The following is a 17940-nucleotide window of genomic DNA, read 5'->3' as shown; positions in this document are numbered from 1 at the left end:
TTTTGTTTTTACAGAAACCACATGACGCGTGTGACATAGTAATTGCGGGCACTGAGGGGTGGGCACGCTTACTATGCAGTGTTCGCGATCGACTTGAGTCGCTTTTATGGGCGCAGGCCCTGTGTGCAGGGCTGTGCGTACATGTGGAGATGGGCACTGAGGAGTGGGCATCATCACTACATTTATAGCACCATCGGCCATGGCCGGACGAACGTGCACGGGTTTCGTTTTTATAGAAACCACATGGCGCGTGTGACATAGTGATTGTGGGCACTGAGGAGTGGGCACGTCTACTATGCTTTTATGGGCATGAGCCCTGTGTGAAGGGCTGTGCTTATAGCACCATCGGCCGTGGCCGGGACACCAGAAATTACACCTTTTTCGGGAAATATCTGGGTAGCCATGATAACGGTCTTTGTGTGCAAGCAAGCGGGCAACCGTACAGGCTTGCGCATTGCAAAAGACGCTGAAACAGTCACAATCTCTGGAACTGAAACAGCGGCGCACTTAGGTGAGAGCCCGGCCACAGCGGAACTCATACACCGGCGCTTCGATGAAGCAGCCATCGTGTGTAGTGCAGACGCAGCGTCATGCAGCATGCATAGATAACTTTCCTAGGATGGCTTCGGGGCTCCCGGCCTCACCGTAATCCTCTGCCGCGGCCCCTGCGGCGCGGGGCGACGACCGGTAGAGCGAGAACGGGGGTCTCGAGCTGCGTTGCTGAAGCTGTTGTGATAACGGCTTTTGTGTGCAGGCAAGCGGGCAACTGTGCAGGCTTGCGCATTGCAGAAAACGCTGAGACAGTCACAATTCCTGGAACTGAAACAGCGGCGCGCTTGGGTGAGAGCTCGGCCACAGCGGAACTCGTACACCTGCGCTTCGATGAAGCAGCCATTGCGAGTAGTGCAGCCACAGCGTCACACAGCAGGCTTTAGATGGCAACACCGCTTTTGCCGCCGTCCAGCAGAGGGCAGACAATGGTGCGTCGCTATCGCCTGTTCCACCGGCGGAAGTGACTGGTAGTTCCTGTTTTTTAGCATCATCAGTGTGGAGAATGCTAGTGAGACAGACGAACGAGTTCGCGCTGAATATGGAGTGTTCCAAGCCTTCGCCACCTCTTTGTGAAGCGCCTCAGCGCAGCGGAGAATGCAGGCTCAGAGAAAAGGGCCAGGCGAGTCCTCAGAGTCACCATGGCAACAGCTCGCAGTGGGGGCATCCGCTGTCAGCGAGCGCGAGCGCTGCATGATCTTCACCCAGGCAGGAGACACAGATGACGTACCGTCCCGGTCTTCAGAATAGCTCGTCCTGCTGATATGCTTTCTCAGACGGCGCTTGCTTCCTCCGTGATCCAGCGATGCGTGAGCTTCGCTGAAGAGATGAAAAATCAGGTGAGTCAGCCTTTTCGAGCTCCTTTTATAGGTTGGGCCACACCCGTTTCAGCGGGAAGTGGCAAGAAGGGCGCGAAGCACCCCTAATTGGTCTGATGTTGCATCAACCTGCGCTCGATAGGCTGTGCAGTTGCCGCAGAACAAGCCAATGAGCGAACGAGCCGCCTCGCCTATGGCTGTGTACTGCTGCAAATGCGCTTTACAAAAATACAAAATTAAGGATAATTTTTTGCTTCAGTATTTCGTGAAAAGAGACTTTTCCCGTAGCGTCTTAAACTAAGACGCAGTACGAGAGAGCTCTCGTAAGAGAACTGCAGTTTTAAAGTGGCTTGAAATATATACCTGCAGAATCTTACAAGTCTAAATTTGTCTTAATTTCACCCCAAAATAAAAATTCTGTCATCATTACCCATCTCATTCCAAACCTGTATGACTATGTCATTGACTTCCATTTTATGGACCAAAAAAAAGATATATATATATATATATATACTATACAGGTGTGGAAAGTGATGATAGAACTAATTGAAATCTTTTAATAATAATAATAATAATTATTATTATTATTATAAAAAAACATTTAAACTTAAATTCTTCATTTATATAAAATGTATTTAAATAGTGATAATTAGCAGTGTTCAACAAAATATCCCCATACAAAAAGATTATGTGAAATACTGTACAAAGACTTCTGATGGTTCCAGTCTCTTTTATGAACCTGAAGTATGACTTGAATGCGTGAATGACTGAATGAATAATATCTCAGACAGCAAGGACATTCTAGAAGGATGTGTCTCAACAATGCCTAAGTTGCTCAAAATGTGAGAGTGTGACAGACATAGCTTTGTCATGCTACAAAAAGAAAACATCTGAGCTGTAGTCTTGCTACTTAAAAATGTAAAAAAGTTAAGAGCGGCAGCTTTTTCTACAATAAGAGCAAAACATGACAGCTTGATGTTAAACGTCACTGTAGTCCGTATCGTTTGTTTGCACACTGAAGGATGGTCTGCACAGTGACGCAGAATAGAATGTAGTCTCTTGTTAAAAAAAGCAACAAAGCAGAAGTTTGAACCTGAATTATGACTTGCTTCAGAAAACCTGACACGAAAGTAAAGTGCAGAGTTTCAAGTGTGTGTGTGTGTGTGTGACGTGTGTGCTGTCTGGGGCGTGAGAACAGCGCTAGCATTCTCAATGCAGAGTCAGTGAAATATAATTCTGTTTATTAAAAGCTCTCTCTTTCACACCCCCTTCTTCTTTTATTTGAAGTCTAACAGGCATGTGTGATCCCACCTAAGCATCTAATAAACGGGGCTTGTTCCTATTCCTCCTATCTAGAGGGAAAAGAGAAAAAGGGACAGACTGGCGGTAATGAAAATGGTTTCTCTTTTGTTCTTTGACTGAGAACAGGAGCAAAAATGTTGTAATTTAACAGCTGGGAGTGCCATGAAGACACTGGATGTAATAATGGCTTTTGCTCTCTAATTTGTGTAGGGATTTGCCTGGACGCAGTTGATCTCCATAGGCCTTAATGCTACACTGCTTTTGAACGAGAGCGAGAGCGAGTGAATGAGAGGTCTGCATTAAAACAGCAGATGGAGTGAATGTGTTTATCCCTTGAGGCTAACTGGAATCACACAAGGCCAGCGGTTCCAACACGAGGACAAGTTTGTTGCAAAATTCAGTGTAAAGGTCAATAAAAGTTTGCTATGATAACTACTCACAGTATAAGCAAAATAGAATGTCAGGCTTTAGGTGATATGCACATCATCAGCCGAGTTCTATAATAATATGCCAAGTTCCAATGTTGCTTGGCAACCGCAAACAGCCAGCTCTCAGGCTAATGAAATATATCACTTGCTGGAAGAATTGTTTATTGTAATTATGATTCATAAGAAACATTTCTTGGTGTTTATTTCCTGATCAGTTTAATTATTCTCATTATTCTAAGTAATACGTTTAATTATTATTAAATGAATAATTTTATAATATAGCTGTGGTCACTAGTTTATGTTGCCCAAATGCCCATAACTGACCTATTAACTGCCCATAACCATTATAAAACCACTTTAAAAGAAGTCATGAATTGAGAAATTTAACCGTCCCTGATCTTTTGACAAACAAAACATCAGTGTGCTATAAAACTGTGCTATAAAACCATATACCTGTGTGTGTGTATATATATATATATATATATATATATATATATATATATATATATATATATATATATATATATATATATATGCACTGTGTGAGTTGTGATAAAAGCATCAATGTGAGTGCAGGAGTCGAGATCATTTTAGATTTTCATTACCTGAAATAAAACAAACTTTGGCTGAAATTAAAATAAATAAAAAGATTCTATAGGCAAGGCAAGGCAGGTTTATTTATATAACACATTTCACAATGGTAATTCAAAGTGCTTTGCATAAAAGAGAAAAAGAAGAAAAATCACAACAATAAAACAAGGAATTAAAAAACTTTGAAAATGATTTAAAATTTATTTAAAAGGTTTAAAATGAGTTTAAAACAGGCATTGCACAATGCTCATTCAATAAATGCACAGCTAAACAGATGAGTTTGAGTCTGCATTTAAAAGTGACTAATGTTTTAGCACATCTGATCTCTTCTGGAAGCTGATTCTGACTGCGGGCAGCATAATAACTAAAAGCAGACTCCCCTTGTTTTGTTGTGAACCCTTGGTATTTCCAACTGACTCGATTCTACTGACCTGAGTGGTCTGTTAGGTTTAAATCCAGTGAACCTTTATCTGCTATGTATTTTGGTCCTAGGCCATTGAGTGATTTATAAATGAGTGAAAGTACTATAAATTAGTGCTTTAATTGAGAAATGTTGCCATGGCTCATTCAATAATACCTGTTACATAATTATTTCAGCCAGCTACCAAGGCAACATTTCTCATTTTCATTTAGTTTTAGTTGAAGAACTAACAACAAAAACGTAATAAAACATATATAACCATTTATTGACCAAAACAAACAACCAAAAAAACATATTACCTGGAAATAATAAATTAATATTATCCAGTGTATTTACACCAAAATATTAATTTAATATTCAATTATACTATAAACCACTAATATGAGTACACTGAATAAGGTTCAAAAAATGTGTTTCACCATCTCATGAGATCAAATTCACATACATAACATTGGATGTTTGACCGCTTCAAAAATTAGCAAAGACAATAGGGCAGCTTTCACTTCCAGGGAAGCGGAAATAATTCCGGTGTGTGTATGGGTCAGGTTTTGCCTACATTGTGAGGACTAAATGTGCCCAGAAGGATAGTAAAACCTGAAATCACCTATACTGAGTGAGCGGCAACAATCCTGACGAGGAAAATGGCTTAATAGGCCAAATTTGATCACATACATATTTCTACCACGGTAGAGACTTTCCTTTAACTATGATAATTTCTCTCCCTTACTTTGCCCTTTAACCCAAATTTTACAGAAAGTATGATTGTTAATTGTCTTAAATAACAGTCCACATGGCAGAAAGCCATCAAGCCCAAAGCTGTCAGCATGGACCACTGCAAGAACAGGTGTTAGCTCTCAGGTAAAAAACAAAAGCTGTTCATCCATCAGTCTCATAGTTAAATAGTGTCTTTTCCTTCCCTGTTCACCTCACTGCAGGGCCTAAGAACTACACATTTATTTTAGCTCATGAATCTGAGCCCAGTTGAAGTAGCTGATAGGTGTAATGCAGTTTGCCACTGTGCTCAGGATTACAGCAGAGCAGATGTGCATCTCTAGTGCAGCTGCGGCTCTGTGAAATGTATTTACCAGCGTGCTTCTTTTTATAATAAAAGCCAGTGTCATTGTTTTAAGTCTTTTCATCATAAGAACAACATCCTAGTGTAGAGGAAGAGGAAGAACTTCCATTTCTATGAATGCTAAATTAAAGTACAGAGTTGAGTCAGAGACTATAAATCCGAGTTCCTAAGTGACAGTTCACTGGTGGTAACCCTCTAACGCACCATCTGCTGTGCCTCCTGTGCTTATACAGTCGTGGCCAAAAGTTTTGAGGATTACATAAATATTGGAAATTGGAAAAGTTGCTGCTTAAGTTTTTATAATAGCAATTTGCATATACTCCAGAATGTTATGAAGAGTGATCAGATGAATTGCATAGTCCTTCTTTGCCATGAAAATTAACTTAATCCCAAAAAAACCTTTCCACTGCATTTCATTGCTGTCATTAAAGGACCTGCTGAGATCATTTCAGTAATCGTCTTGTTAACTAGGATCGTCAGGATCGTCTCCTAAAGAGGATTCAGCTGCGGGATCGGAGTGCCACCAGTGCAGAGCTTGCTCAGGAATGGCAGCAGGCCGGTGTGAGCACACACAGTGCACGCACGCATTTGCACGCACAGTGAGGCGAAGACTTTTGGAAGATGGCCTGGTGTCAAGAAGGGCAGCAAAGAAGCCACTTCTCTCCAAAAAAAAACATCAGGGACAGATTGATCTTCTGCAGAAAGTATAGTGAATGGACTGCTGAGGACTGGGGCAAAGTCATATTCTCCGATGAAGCCCCTTTCCGATTGTTTGGGGCATCTGGAAAAAGGCTTGTCCGGAGAAGAAAAGGTGAGCGCTACCATCAGTCCTGTGTCATGCCAACAGTAGGGATGGGACGGTATGAAAATTTAATATCACGATTATAGTGACTAAAATTATCACGATTATCAATATTATCACGGTTTTGTTGAAACGAGATGAAAGTGTTCAAAAATAGTTGATGCTCACACTGAAAACATTTCAGCAAGTTTTATATTTAATAATCAACAAACAACTAATAAAACAAGCAACTCTATGCACTTAATTTAAAGAAAGATTAAATTCTGTGGCATTTCCTTCCTTACAATGAAAAGTGTAGAAGCATAGAAAAGCATATAAAAGTCACTGACTTTCGCCATTCCTTCTCGAAAAAAAACCAAAAAAACATTGTGCGCTGCGCTTGCGTCAGACTGTTGCTGGCTGGACATGATTTAATAGTGAGTTATTAAAACCGCGATAATCAAACACGGTTTTAATGATAATTCATTTTTAAACCATATTACTAACCTTCAGCACATTTTATCACGGTTATCAATAAAACCGGTTATCGTCCCAACCCTAGCCAACAGTAAAGCATCCTGACACCATTCATGTGTGGGGTTGCTTCTCATCCAAGGGAGTGGGCTCACTCACAATTCTGCCCAAAAACACAGCCATGAATAAAGAATGGTACCAAAACACCCTCCAACAGCAACTTCTTCCAACAATCCAACAACAGTTTGGTGAAGAACAATGCATTTTCCAGCACGATGGAGCACCGTGCCATAAGGCAAAAGTGATATCTAAGTGGCTGGGGGACCAGAATGTTGAAATTTTGGGTCCATGGCCTGGAAACTCCCCAGATCTTAATCCCATTGAGAACTTGTGGTCAATCCTCAAGAGGCGGGTGGACAAACAAAAACCCACTAATTCTGACAAACTCCAACAAGTGTTTATGAAAGAATGGGTTGCTATCAGTCAGGATTTGGCCCAGAAGTTGATTGAGAGCATGCCCAGTCGAATTGCAGAGGTCCTGAAAAAGAAGGGCCAACACTGCAAATACTGACTCATTTATTACATTTATATTTATTCATTTAGCAGACGCTTTTATCCAAAGCGACTTACAGATGAGGACAGTGGAAGCAATCAAAAACAACAAAAAGAGCAATGATATATAAGTGCTATAACAAGTCTCAGTTAGGTTAACACAGTACACCTAGCATGGGATTTTAAATAATATAATATAAAGAAAACAGATAGAATAAAAAAAGAATAGAGCAAGCTAGTGTTAGAGGTCTTTACACATACACACACACATACAATTGCATAATTAATGAAAAGAAAAAAGAATATTAAAAGATTAGAAAGGTAGTTAGATTTTTTTAAAGAATAGAATTAGAATAGTGAGTGTTAAAGTTAGAGGGTCAAATAAAGATGGAAGAGATGTGTTTTAAGCCGATTCTTGAAGATGGCTAAGGACTCAGCTGTCCGGATTGAGTTGGCGAGGTCATTCCACCAGGAGGGAACATTTAATTTAAAAGTCCGTAAAAGTGACTTTGTGCTTCTTTGGGATGGCACAATCAAGCGACGTTCACTTGCAGAAGGTAAGCTTCTAGAGGGCACATAAGTCTGAAGTAACAAATTTAGGTAAATGGGTGCAGAGCCAGTGGTAGTTTTGTAGGCAAACATCAATGCCTTGAATTTTATACGAGCAGCTATTGGAAGCCAGTGCAAATTGATAAACAGAGGTGTGACGTATATTCTTTTTGGCTCATTAAAAATTAATCTTGCTGCCGCGTTCTGAATTAATTGTAAAGGTTTGATAGAATTGGCTGGAAGACCTGCCAAGAGGACATTGCAATAGTCCAGCCTGGACAGAACAAGAGCTTGAACAAGGAGTTGTGCAGCATGTTCCGAAAGAAAGGGCTTGATCTTTTTGATGTTGAATAAAGCAAATCTGCAGGATCGGACAATTTTAGCAATGTGGTCTGAGAAAGTCAGCTGATCATCAATCATAACTCCAAGGCTTCTAGTCTAACTTGTGCCTAACTTGATGGTGAAATTGTGATGAAATGATGGGTTTGCTGGAATCACAAGCAGTTCTGTCTTGTCAAGGTTGAGTTGAAGGTGAAGGTCCATCATCCAGACTCTTTGCATAAATGTCATGTAATTGTCGATAAAAGCCTTTGAAACGTATGAAGTGCTTGTAATTATATTTCAGTACATCACGGAAACAACTGAAACAAAGATCTAAAAGCAGTTTAGCAGCAAACTTTTTGAAAACTAATATTTATGTAATTCTCAAAACTTTTGGCCACGACTGTATATATGAGATTATTTCCTTAAGGAGCTTGTGGTGCCAAAAGGACTGATGCTTTTAATTGGAACTCAAATGCAGTGTAATCAAACACAAACACACCCTTACACACATACTGGTGCTTCGAGAAAGCACAAGTTCTGCGTTCCAGAGGCTGGCAACAGCTGTGGGCAAATAATATGAGGTAATGTGGGACTCTTTAAAATCATTAAAAAGGCAGTTCCCTAAATATTCAAAGTGTCAAACAATTAACTGAAATAAACTCTTTTATAAGATACTGAAGAGCTATACTAAGAATTTTATACTTGCTGGCAAATAAAGAGAGCTAATTTGCTTGTGAAATCTATCGAACATATTGCGTGCAGACTGCTAAATATAACCACTTTTGCAAGTAGGTTAGATACACAAAATTAGCTTTAAATTACTTATTTAATTTAATAAAATAATAAATGATAATATAAACTAACATAAAATAAAATAAAATAATAAAGCCTTATTGGTAGGGCTATGTATTCTTTATTCAGAGTCTCAATTCTGCCAAAAAAAAAAAAAAGTATCGGCCACAGTAATTCGGTAATTTAATCAGTATTGGCCACAATATTCATTCTCAAAGCCTCAGTTCTGTCAAAATAACATCATAGTTCACAACACCACCCACATAAAAACCTCTTGTATTAACTAATATATTTTTCTCACACAGTCACCATTTCAGAAATCACTTTCAGGATTGATAAATCCTCTGCTATAAATCCAGTGCCATTTAATCCATTTGCACTGAAAGTGGTCTTTATTGTGCACGTGTGAAGGCACACCACAAATTACATGTTCATTACCCCCCCCCCCCCAATAAATAAAAAAAAACACCCATATCAAGTGTTTAAAAGACACAATACTCAAAAAACTACATTACAAAGTTTAATCCAAAATATTTGAAACTGTTTTCCTCAAGGGAACCGTTGTCTGCTCCCAACAATATACTGTAGGTGAATTCAGGTTTAACCATCATTGTGGTATACATTTGGTCCTTGCAGTGTAGCTAAACCTGACTCACACACACTTAAACACACTAAAACCAGTCCTAATCGCAAAGCCAGCACCTGTCATATCACTGCCAATCTACAACCAGCATCTCTATCCCACAATGCCAACTTAATGGTAAGGATCTGGACACTGCTCCCACCAGAGGCAGCCAAATTGGACGTTTCACCTCACTGCATGACTACTAGAGAGCCACTCCAATAGTGAACCTATTAGCAGGACAGATATAGCTCTCCTGGGAAGACAGAAAGAGAGAGCGAGAGAGAAACAGAAGGAGAGCGAAAAAAAAAACAATGAATGGGTGGGATTTTCCCTGGCATACTAAGTATGAACAGTATATTTCTAGTTATCGATCTTCATTTCTGTCAACTGGTTTTGGATCACACCCACATTAACCTCAGCTATTATGTTCCTCTTATTTGCTCCTTAACACTGTATTAAAATCTCATACTCAAGAATAATGCATTTCCTACCATGGCATTTTTTTAACTTTATGACAGGCTAACAGGAGGGCTCATTTGAGACGGATATGCAGAATAAGAGGCTACGCCAAGTCCCCTGGGTGGCGGCATTCATTATTGTATTGTATTAAAAATACAACCGTGCTGAATAAGATATTGATCAAACTGGGTGGACTGCGAAGCTGCCTGCAGAATTGCAATAACAGTGTAGAAATCTTTCATTGCAATTCATTGCAGCAAAAATAATGTTTTGATAAATTACATGCCAACAGACAAAAAATACCCCCACCCTCCACCCCCGAATTACAGATGACACTTTTTAATCTTCCCCTTTTTTCAATTTTTAACCCTCAGCGACACGGAAAGCGAAGAAGACATCTGTATTTCATCTGTCTGTGTGTGTAAACTACAAAGCAGCATTGTGTTGTCTGCCACTAAATTTGATGTTCTAGCCGATGTGCTCTGTGATTTGGCTGTTGGACAGCTGAAGCTTCTCTTTTGCTGTTTTTTTTCCCTGCCGTGCACCTGATGGGTTTGAACAATTTGCTCGGCTGGCAGAAAAAGCATAATCAATTGGGAGATTACAGATAAAAGGCTTTAAATCCAGCCGACCAAGGCACTTTATACTATAACAATTACACCTAGGCCTACCTCAGGTAGCGCCAATTAAACTGCGAAAGAGAGAGGATAGAGAGAATGAGAGAGAGACAGAAGAAGAGAAATGGACAGAAAGAATTTGCAGTGGAAGTGAAACAGCAAAGTCAAGGCAAGTCATTGGGCGGCCATATTGTGCTAAATATTATAAATAAATTGTATAAAAAAGTAAGAAATAAAAAATGCACCATTTAACTGATAGGTGGGAGTAAACACAGTGGGACACAGATAACGCATCAAAGTATAAGGGAAATGGTAATGAAAGGACAAATTGCAATCTGTTTGAGGGGAAAAAAGCTGATATAAGAAAAAAAATAGTGAACCTATTAGCAGGACAGATATAGCTCTCCTGGGAAGACAGAAAGAGAGAGCGAGAGAGAAACAGAAGGAGAGCGGAAAAAAAAAACAATGAATGGGTGGGATTTTCCCTGGCATACTAAGTATGAACAGTATATTTCTAGTTATCGATCTTCATTTCTGTCAACTGGTTTTGGATCACACCCACATTAACCTCAGCTATTATGTTCCTCTTATTTGCTCCTTAACACTGTATTAAAATCTCATACTCGAAAATAATGCATTTCCTACCATGGCATTTTTTTAACTTCATGACAGGCTAACAGGAGGGCTCATTTAAAACGGATATGCAGAATAAGAAGCTACGCCAAGTCCCCTGGGTGGCGGCATTCATTATTGTATTGTATTAAAAATACAACCGTGCTGAATAAGATATTGATCAAACTGGGTGGACTGCGAAGCTGCCTGCAGAATTGCAATAACAGTGTAGAAATCTTTCATTGCAATTCATTGCAGCAAAAATAATGTTTTGATAAATTACATGCCAACAGACAAAAAATACCCCCACCCTCCACCCCCGAATTACAGATGACACTTTTTAATCTTCCCCTTTTTTCAATTTTTAACCCTCAGCGACACGGAAAGCGAAGAAGACATCTGTATTTCATCTATCTGTGTGTGTAAACTACAAAGCAGCATTGTGTTGTCTGCCACTAAATTTGATGTTCTAGCCGATGTGCTCTGTGATTTGGCTGTTGGACAGCTGAAGCTTCTCTTTTGCTGTTTTTTTTCCCTGCCGTGCACCTGATGGGTTTGAACAATTTGCTCGGCTGGCAGAAAAAGCATAATCAATTGGGAGATTACAGATAAAAGGCTTTAAAACCAGCCGACCAAGGCACTTTATACTATAACAATTACACCTAGGCCTACCTCAGGTAGCGCCAATTAAACTGCGAAAGAGTGAGAGGATAGAGAGAATGAGAGAGAGACAGAAGAAGAGAAATGGACAGAAAGAATTTGCAGTGGAAGTGAAACAGCAAAGTCAAGGCAAGTCATTGGGCGGCCATATTGTGCTAAATATTATAAATAAATTGTATAAAAAAGTAAGAAATAAAAAATGCACCATTTAACTGATAGGTGGGAGTAAACACAGTGGGACACAGATAACGCATCAAAGTATAAGGGAAATGGTAATGAAAGGACAAATTGCAATCTGTTTGAGGGGAAAAAAGCTGATATAAGAAAAAAAATTGTTTTCTGTAGCTGTAAAACTTTCTGTCATCAAAACCAAGAGTGCAGCCAGTCCCACACAAAGGCCAAGGACACCCTTTCAGTCAGTCACTCTCGTCATCACATTAGTGATGCTGACTGCATTAGCCTCAATCAAGAGGGTGCGGGACCTGCAGGCATTTTCGGTCGAAGAACTGTGCCTTCAGTTTGGTCTGGCTGATTCCAGCGCAACTCTGAGACCCGGCCAGGCTATGTGGCTAACGTTCCTACCACCACTTTGCTCTGTCTTGTATGCGCACTGCGACAGTACATAGATACAGCTCAGAGATTTAGGACCTTAGAACAGCTCTTTGTCTGTTACGGTGGACAGCAGAAGGGGAAGGCTGCCTCCAAGCAGAGGATGGCCCCTATGAAGTACAAGGTGTACGTCACTCCACTAGGGGTGTTGCATCATCCTGGGCGCTGGCTCGTGGTGCCACACTAGCAGACATTTGTAAAGCTGCGGGCTGGACGACTCCTAACACGTTCGCTAGGTTCTTTAGCCTGCATGTCAAACCAGTTTTTTTCCTGTGTTCTCACCGCAAACTGGTAGTGGCACTGAGAGGCCCAGTTCAGAGTCAGCTGCACCTGTGGCATGTTGGTAGGGATCCTAATTCGTCGGTCATCATTGCCGTGACGTCTCATTGCCACAGTTGCTTTACCACCCCTGAGCTGCTGGGTCACTGGCTCGGCTCCTTAGCGGAAGCATCAATTAATGCAGTACAACTGCTGCCTCTTAATACCCGTGCTGTGGTGTGTGGCAGCCAGATGCAAAATCCGTATGCCAATGTCCACTGGCTTGTTAGGTTACACTCAAAGTGAATTCGTCGGTCATCATTGACATGACATCTCCGTTCCCTCCTTCAGGGAACAAGGGATACATGCGTAACCGAGATGTTCTCCTTCCTCCTAGAGCTGGACGATTAATCGAAAAGTAATCAAAACCGAAATTCAAAACCTCTAACCGACGTAATTTTCCCATGTCAGTTATTTCGTTTTTTTAATCCTGTTAACACTTGCCCCCTAAAAGCATACAAGCGCGTCTGTAGCCACATGACACTGCCCCGTCCAGTCAGTGGCATAAAAGCAAAACACGGAGGTGAACGCCGGTTCAACATATAGTGATGGCGCGTGAGCGGTGAGCCTTCAGTAAACTTTGTCAGTTGTATTTGTTTTATGGTTTGGACATTCAAGCGATTAGATGAACGGATGTGTATTATTATATCAAGCTACCATGTTCGCGCAGCTGCATTGTGGCACGAACACTCATATAAACAGTAGCTATGAAGATCGCACGCACAGAGGAACAGAGAAACTAGTTGTCAGCGCTGTCCTGTGATTTATCACTAAAGTAGCTTAGAATCTCAAAACTTATTATAGCATGTTTGTGTGCAGCACACATGAAGCACAAGTGCGTGCATAGAGAGCAGCGGTCAGCGGTCTCGCTGCGGGTTCCCGGTTTGTGTCCGTTCTCGGACTGTTCTGTGTATTTTAACTGTAGAAAAGGTTGTTCGGAGTCGAAATTACGATACAGAAAACTACATCAGTATATCATCATAAATGCATCCATTTTTGTCTTACGTGAACATAAACAGATGAGAAAGAAAACACACATGTGCAGTATTTTTGCTTAAAGAGACAACAGCCTAATAAACATTAATGTTAATCAAAGAACAAAAGAAAATCATTCACTGATCTTGACTGAATATATTTAATAACTTTATTTGATTAATCTTAATTTTATTTATAAAAAGAAAACTATGTAGTGTTTTTAAACTTTTAATTACAGTTTCTGTACCTGAAATTTTGTTTAGTTGTATTTATTTATGATATTGCTAATTGATTTGTTTGTTCCTATCTTATTACTGACCTTTAATACTGACCTATCTTATTACTTGTCTTTAACACTCTCTAACACTTTAATATTTGAAATTTATATAAATCTAGTTGTTTTTGCTATGGTATTTTTTTTTAATCACAGGCAAAATTCCTCTTGCGGTGTTTTGTAGGCTGCTGATGCTCATGTTATTCAGCTGCAACAGAATGCTTTGTAAAAATGTTTGACATCTAAATGTTTGACTTATTATTTGTATATTTTTTTTATATTGGATTTTTTATCTTATTGGAATCGAAACTAAGAATCGATAAGAATCTGAATCAATAAAATTCAAACGATACCCAACCCTAGTAAGAAATGTTACGAACATAGATAAAATAACTGCTGATAGACAATCATATTTACAGTACAAACCTTGTCAGTGAACTATGAGGGCAAAAAAAAAAAAAAAAAACTGAAACAAAATAATCGTTCATTAATCGTAATCGAGGTAAAATGTTCAATTAATCAAGGTTTTGATTTTAGGCCATAATCGTCCAGCCCTACTTCCTCCACACTTTTTTTTTCTTCATTCCTCCATCTCACTTTTACACTCGCCTTGTTTACTGCTTTCATTCCTTTTGGTTATGCCATCAACCAGTATTCATAGTGAAGAATAGATGGGGGCAGCGAGGAGACAGAGAGAAGGAGAACAGTATTCAGCAAAAACACACTTATAAAGAGTTTATTATGAGTTTTTGTGTATGCAGAGCCAGCTTATCCTATAGGTGACACAGGCACTTTGCTGAGGCCTTGACATGATGGAAACAGGGCTTGTAAGGCAGACTACCGTATTTTCCGGACTATAAGTCACACTTTTTTTCATAGTTTGGCTGGTCCTGCGACTTATAGTCAGGTGCGACTTATTTATCAAAATTAATTTGACATGAACCGAGAGAAATGAACCAAGAGAAATTAACAAATAGAAAACATTACCGTCTACAGAGAGGGCGCTCTATACTGCTCAGTGCTCTTGTAGTCTACACTGAAGACATAGAGCGCCCTCTCGTGGCTGTAGACGGTAATGTTTTCTATTGGTTCTTGGTTCTAAATAAATGTGACTTATAGTCCAGTGCGAATTATATATGTTTTTTTCCTCATCATGACGTATTTTTGGACTGATGCGACTTATACTCAGGTGCGACTTATAGTCCGAAAAATACGGTATAATAACGGAGTAAATCATGACATTTAATGCGAAAACTCTTATAAAGTAAACTACACTGAAATAGAGCATTTGTCAACCAAACGTAAACAAGAACAATAAAGACACAAAGAGGTGTATGGTATACAGTCATTTATTAAATTTAATTATTATTATGATAACATTAAAAACTGAACCTAGTGCAATGTCTAGATTTTAATTAAATAGTCTACATAATATTTATGCATAGTGTATAGTATATGTTCTATTAAACATACACTACCTTTCTAACCAGGTCTAACCACTTTAAGTCACACTCACGCTGGCTCTGGACAGGAGAAGAAAATGTGTTTTGAAATGAGTGTTTGTGTGAACACATTTGTGTAAAGCAGCCGGATGAGAAATGCCTGCTGTCTAAACAATGACTGTCACCGTTACTGTTGTCAGGAAGATGCCGTCAACATCTTTCTACATTGCTTCAACCATATGACCCTTTGCTTTGTTTACACTACCACCATTCAAACACAGTTAAAATGCATTAATTTCTAAAATAAAGAAATTCCCTGGTCAGCAGAGACCTTTTCAAGCTATTCAAAACACTTGCATTAGCCATATTATTATTCATTATGGTGCATTTGCAAAATCTTGAAGGGCAGCATACTATTAGTACCAGCTTACCGTCTGACAAAAGAGCACTGGCAAAGAAAGTAAAATGTGCTGGCCTGGAAATACAGACCCTGCTGGCCTGTACATATCCTATTTTCGTGCAAAGTGCAGCGTAAACAGAAAAAAAAAAAAACGGACCCAGTGCCATGTCTTGTTTCCACAAAGCATTGTGGGCTAGTGTGCTTTGAGTGCAAAACATATGCAGTTTGAGTTTAGGACAGGGCTGCCCTTTAAACGCAGACTCTGCAAGACTTTTTTTTACTCCTTTCTGATCTCCATCTCCGAATGGATGCAGAAATGGTCAGCGCAGGTGTTATTTTCCAGTGGCCCTAGCAGCTCTGCAGGTGGACTATATGCTGGTCACGCAGTCCATTATATCCAGCAAATGCGTGATACTTCCTGCGCTCCATTTTGCTAAAAATGGGAGGCAATTTAAGAATATATAACAGCATAAATTCAATAGCAAAAACACACTTTAAAGATTGCCCCTCGCTGAGTCAAATGTACATAAAAAAAAGCTCTGTCTATACAGGGACTCCCAGAGTAAGCGCCTCGTCTTTGACAAACCGCCAGACCGAACGTGTGTGAACAGAACAATAGAACCGCGAGGGGTGATTGACCAATGAGAGTCGAGAATGATTGAACGAGCCTGCTGGGAAAATGTGCCAGCTCTGAAACTCAGAACAGAACCGAGGGAGCAGAAGTGAGTCTTCAGTAATCACTAACAAAGATTGGGTTCTCTGTGCTAGCCAACAGACCCGAAAGTATGCTAAGTGAATTTCAGATAAAAAGATGTACATCTGCTGCTGAAGCAATGCTCCATTCAGATGGAGTCACGCGTGCTTGCGGACCAACATTGAAAAACAATAATCACATTTGAGATCTGGCACATTCAGAGTCATGCAGAGCTGTATCCGGGAACATATTTCTCAAGTACTCACCATGGCCAGATGACAGCAGGGTATCTACAAGTGAGAGAAAACAGAGATGGTTAGAAAATGAAAACTTTTATACACAACTCAGATATTAGCAAATAAGCAACAGGCTGCGGTACAAAAAACTTTGATAATATGCATACATTGGGTTTAACATAACATATTAAGACACCACGAGAGCAGAAACAGGTTAGATTAACAATAATTTTGTTACTGTAGCTGGGTAATTGAGTCATTCGAATCATTCATCATTCATGTTCAAAATCACTATTTCGTTCAGTTGAATGAAATATAAGCAAGTCATCGATGTTTGTTTAATTGATTGTAAAAAAAAAAAAATAATAATAAAAATAAAAAACAGTGAGTCATCCAATCTTTCATTTAAACCATTCTTTCAAACAAAATAATACATTTCAATTCAATCATACATGAATCAAATTAATCTTGATTAATCAGTCTGTTCAAATATACTGAAAAACAAATCAAGTCACTTCCCATATAAGTGAGTCATTTTAAATGTTCTTTCAAAAACACTGATTCATACAGGAAGAGTATAAGTGAAACTCTGTATGAATCAAAAAATCAAATATCATTCCATTATAAAAAGGAAAAAAGAAAAAAACAAAGAATCATGCTTGGAGTTACAAAAGTTGATTATGTTTTGGTTTTGTTTGGAATCATTTCTGTTAGAAAAGCAAACTACACAATGTAAATGGCAACACTGTGTAAAAAAAAAGTTTAACACAGTAATATTAACGTATTAATGCCAAATCACAGCCAGTATTAGCACTCTTGCGTGTGTCATTAATGATATAATGCTAAATGCTGAGAATAATCTTGCCCTTGAAAGCTCAAACCTTCAACTCTATCAAAGTTTATCCTTTTTTTTCTTATTTTTTTTCTTCACATTTCAGGTGTTCCAATTCACTCTCTATACAAAATGAGTAAAGGCAAATTCAATTTTCAACTAGCCAGCTCAACTGACTGCCCTTCTGGTTGAACTACAGTTTTGTCTCCAAGTTCATTCATTCCTTCATCTGCTAGTTTGCAATCCATGTTTCAAAACTTCTGCATGGGGAGGGGGGGGGGGGGGGGGGTTTGGGGGGATCACACATACACACAGAAAATCCAGAGTGCTGTAGGTCTTCCAAACAATGTTCCTACGTGAATAACAATTTCTCATGTATTCAGTATCTCATCCCCCACTGCTGCAAATTCAGGCAGTTCCTTTCTCCTCCCCAAGGCTTCACGCAGACTCACTGGCACACAATCTGGGCATTTTGGCATGGATGCAGACTAGAACGCTGTGTCTGAACTCTCGCCCATGCCTAAACCTTGT

The 17940-nt window shown here is 39.5% G+C and overlaps 1 protein-coding gene across 1 annotated transcript in view; it reads right to left on the bottom strand.

Annotated features, from left to right (window-relative positions):
* LOC132119440 (cadherin-4-like) overlaps nt 1-17940 on the bottom strand; it is a 289550-nt gene that overhangs the window by 154690 nt on the left and 116920 nt on the right. The window contains exon 3 of the mRNA XM_059529401.1: nt 16608-16631. Within this exon, the coding sequence (XP_059385384.1) occupies nt 16608-16631 (24 nt within the window). The remainder of the gene's footprint in view (nt 1-16607; nt 16632-17940) is intronic.

This window comes from Carassius carassius, chromosome 38 (genome assembly GCF_963082965.1).
Source record: "Carassius carassius chromosome 38, fCarCar2.1, whole genome shotgun sequence".
Taxonomy (NCBI): Eukaryota; Metazoa; Chordata; class Actinopteri; order Cypriniformes; family Cyprinidae; genus Carassius; species Carassius carassius.
The sequence above is the reverse complement of the archived record's forward strand: the minus strand, read 5'-3'. Positions and strand labels throughout refer to the sequence as shown.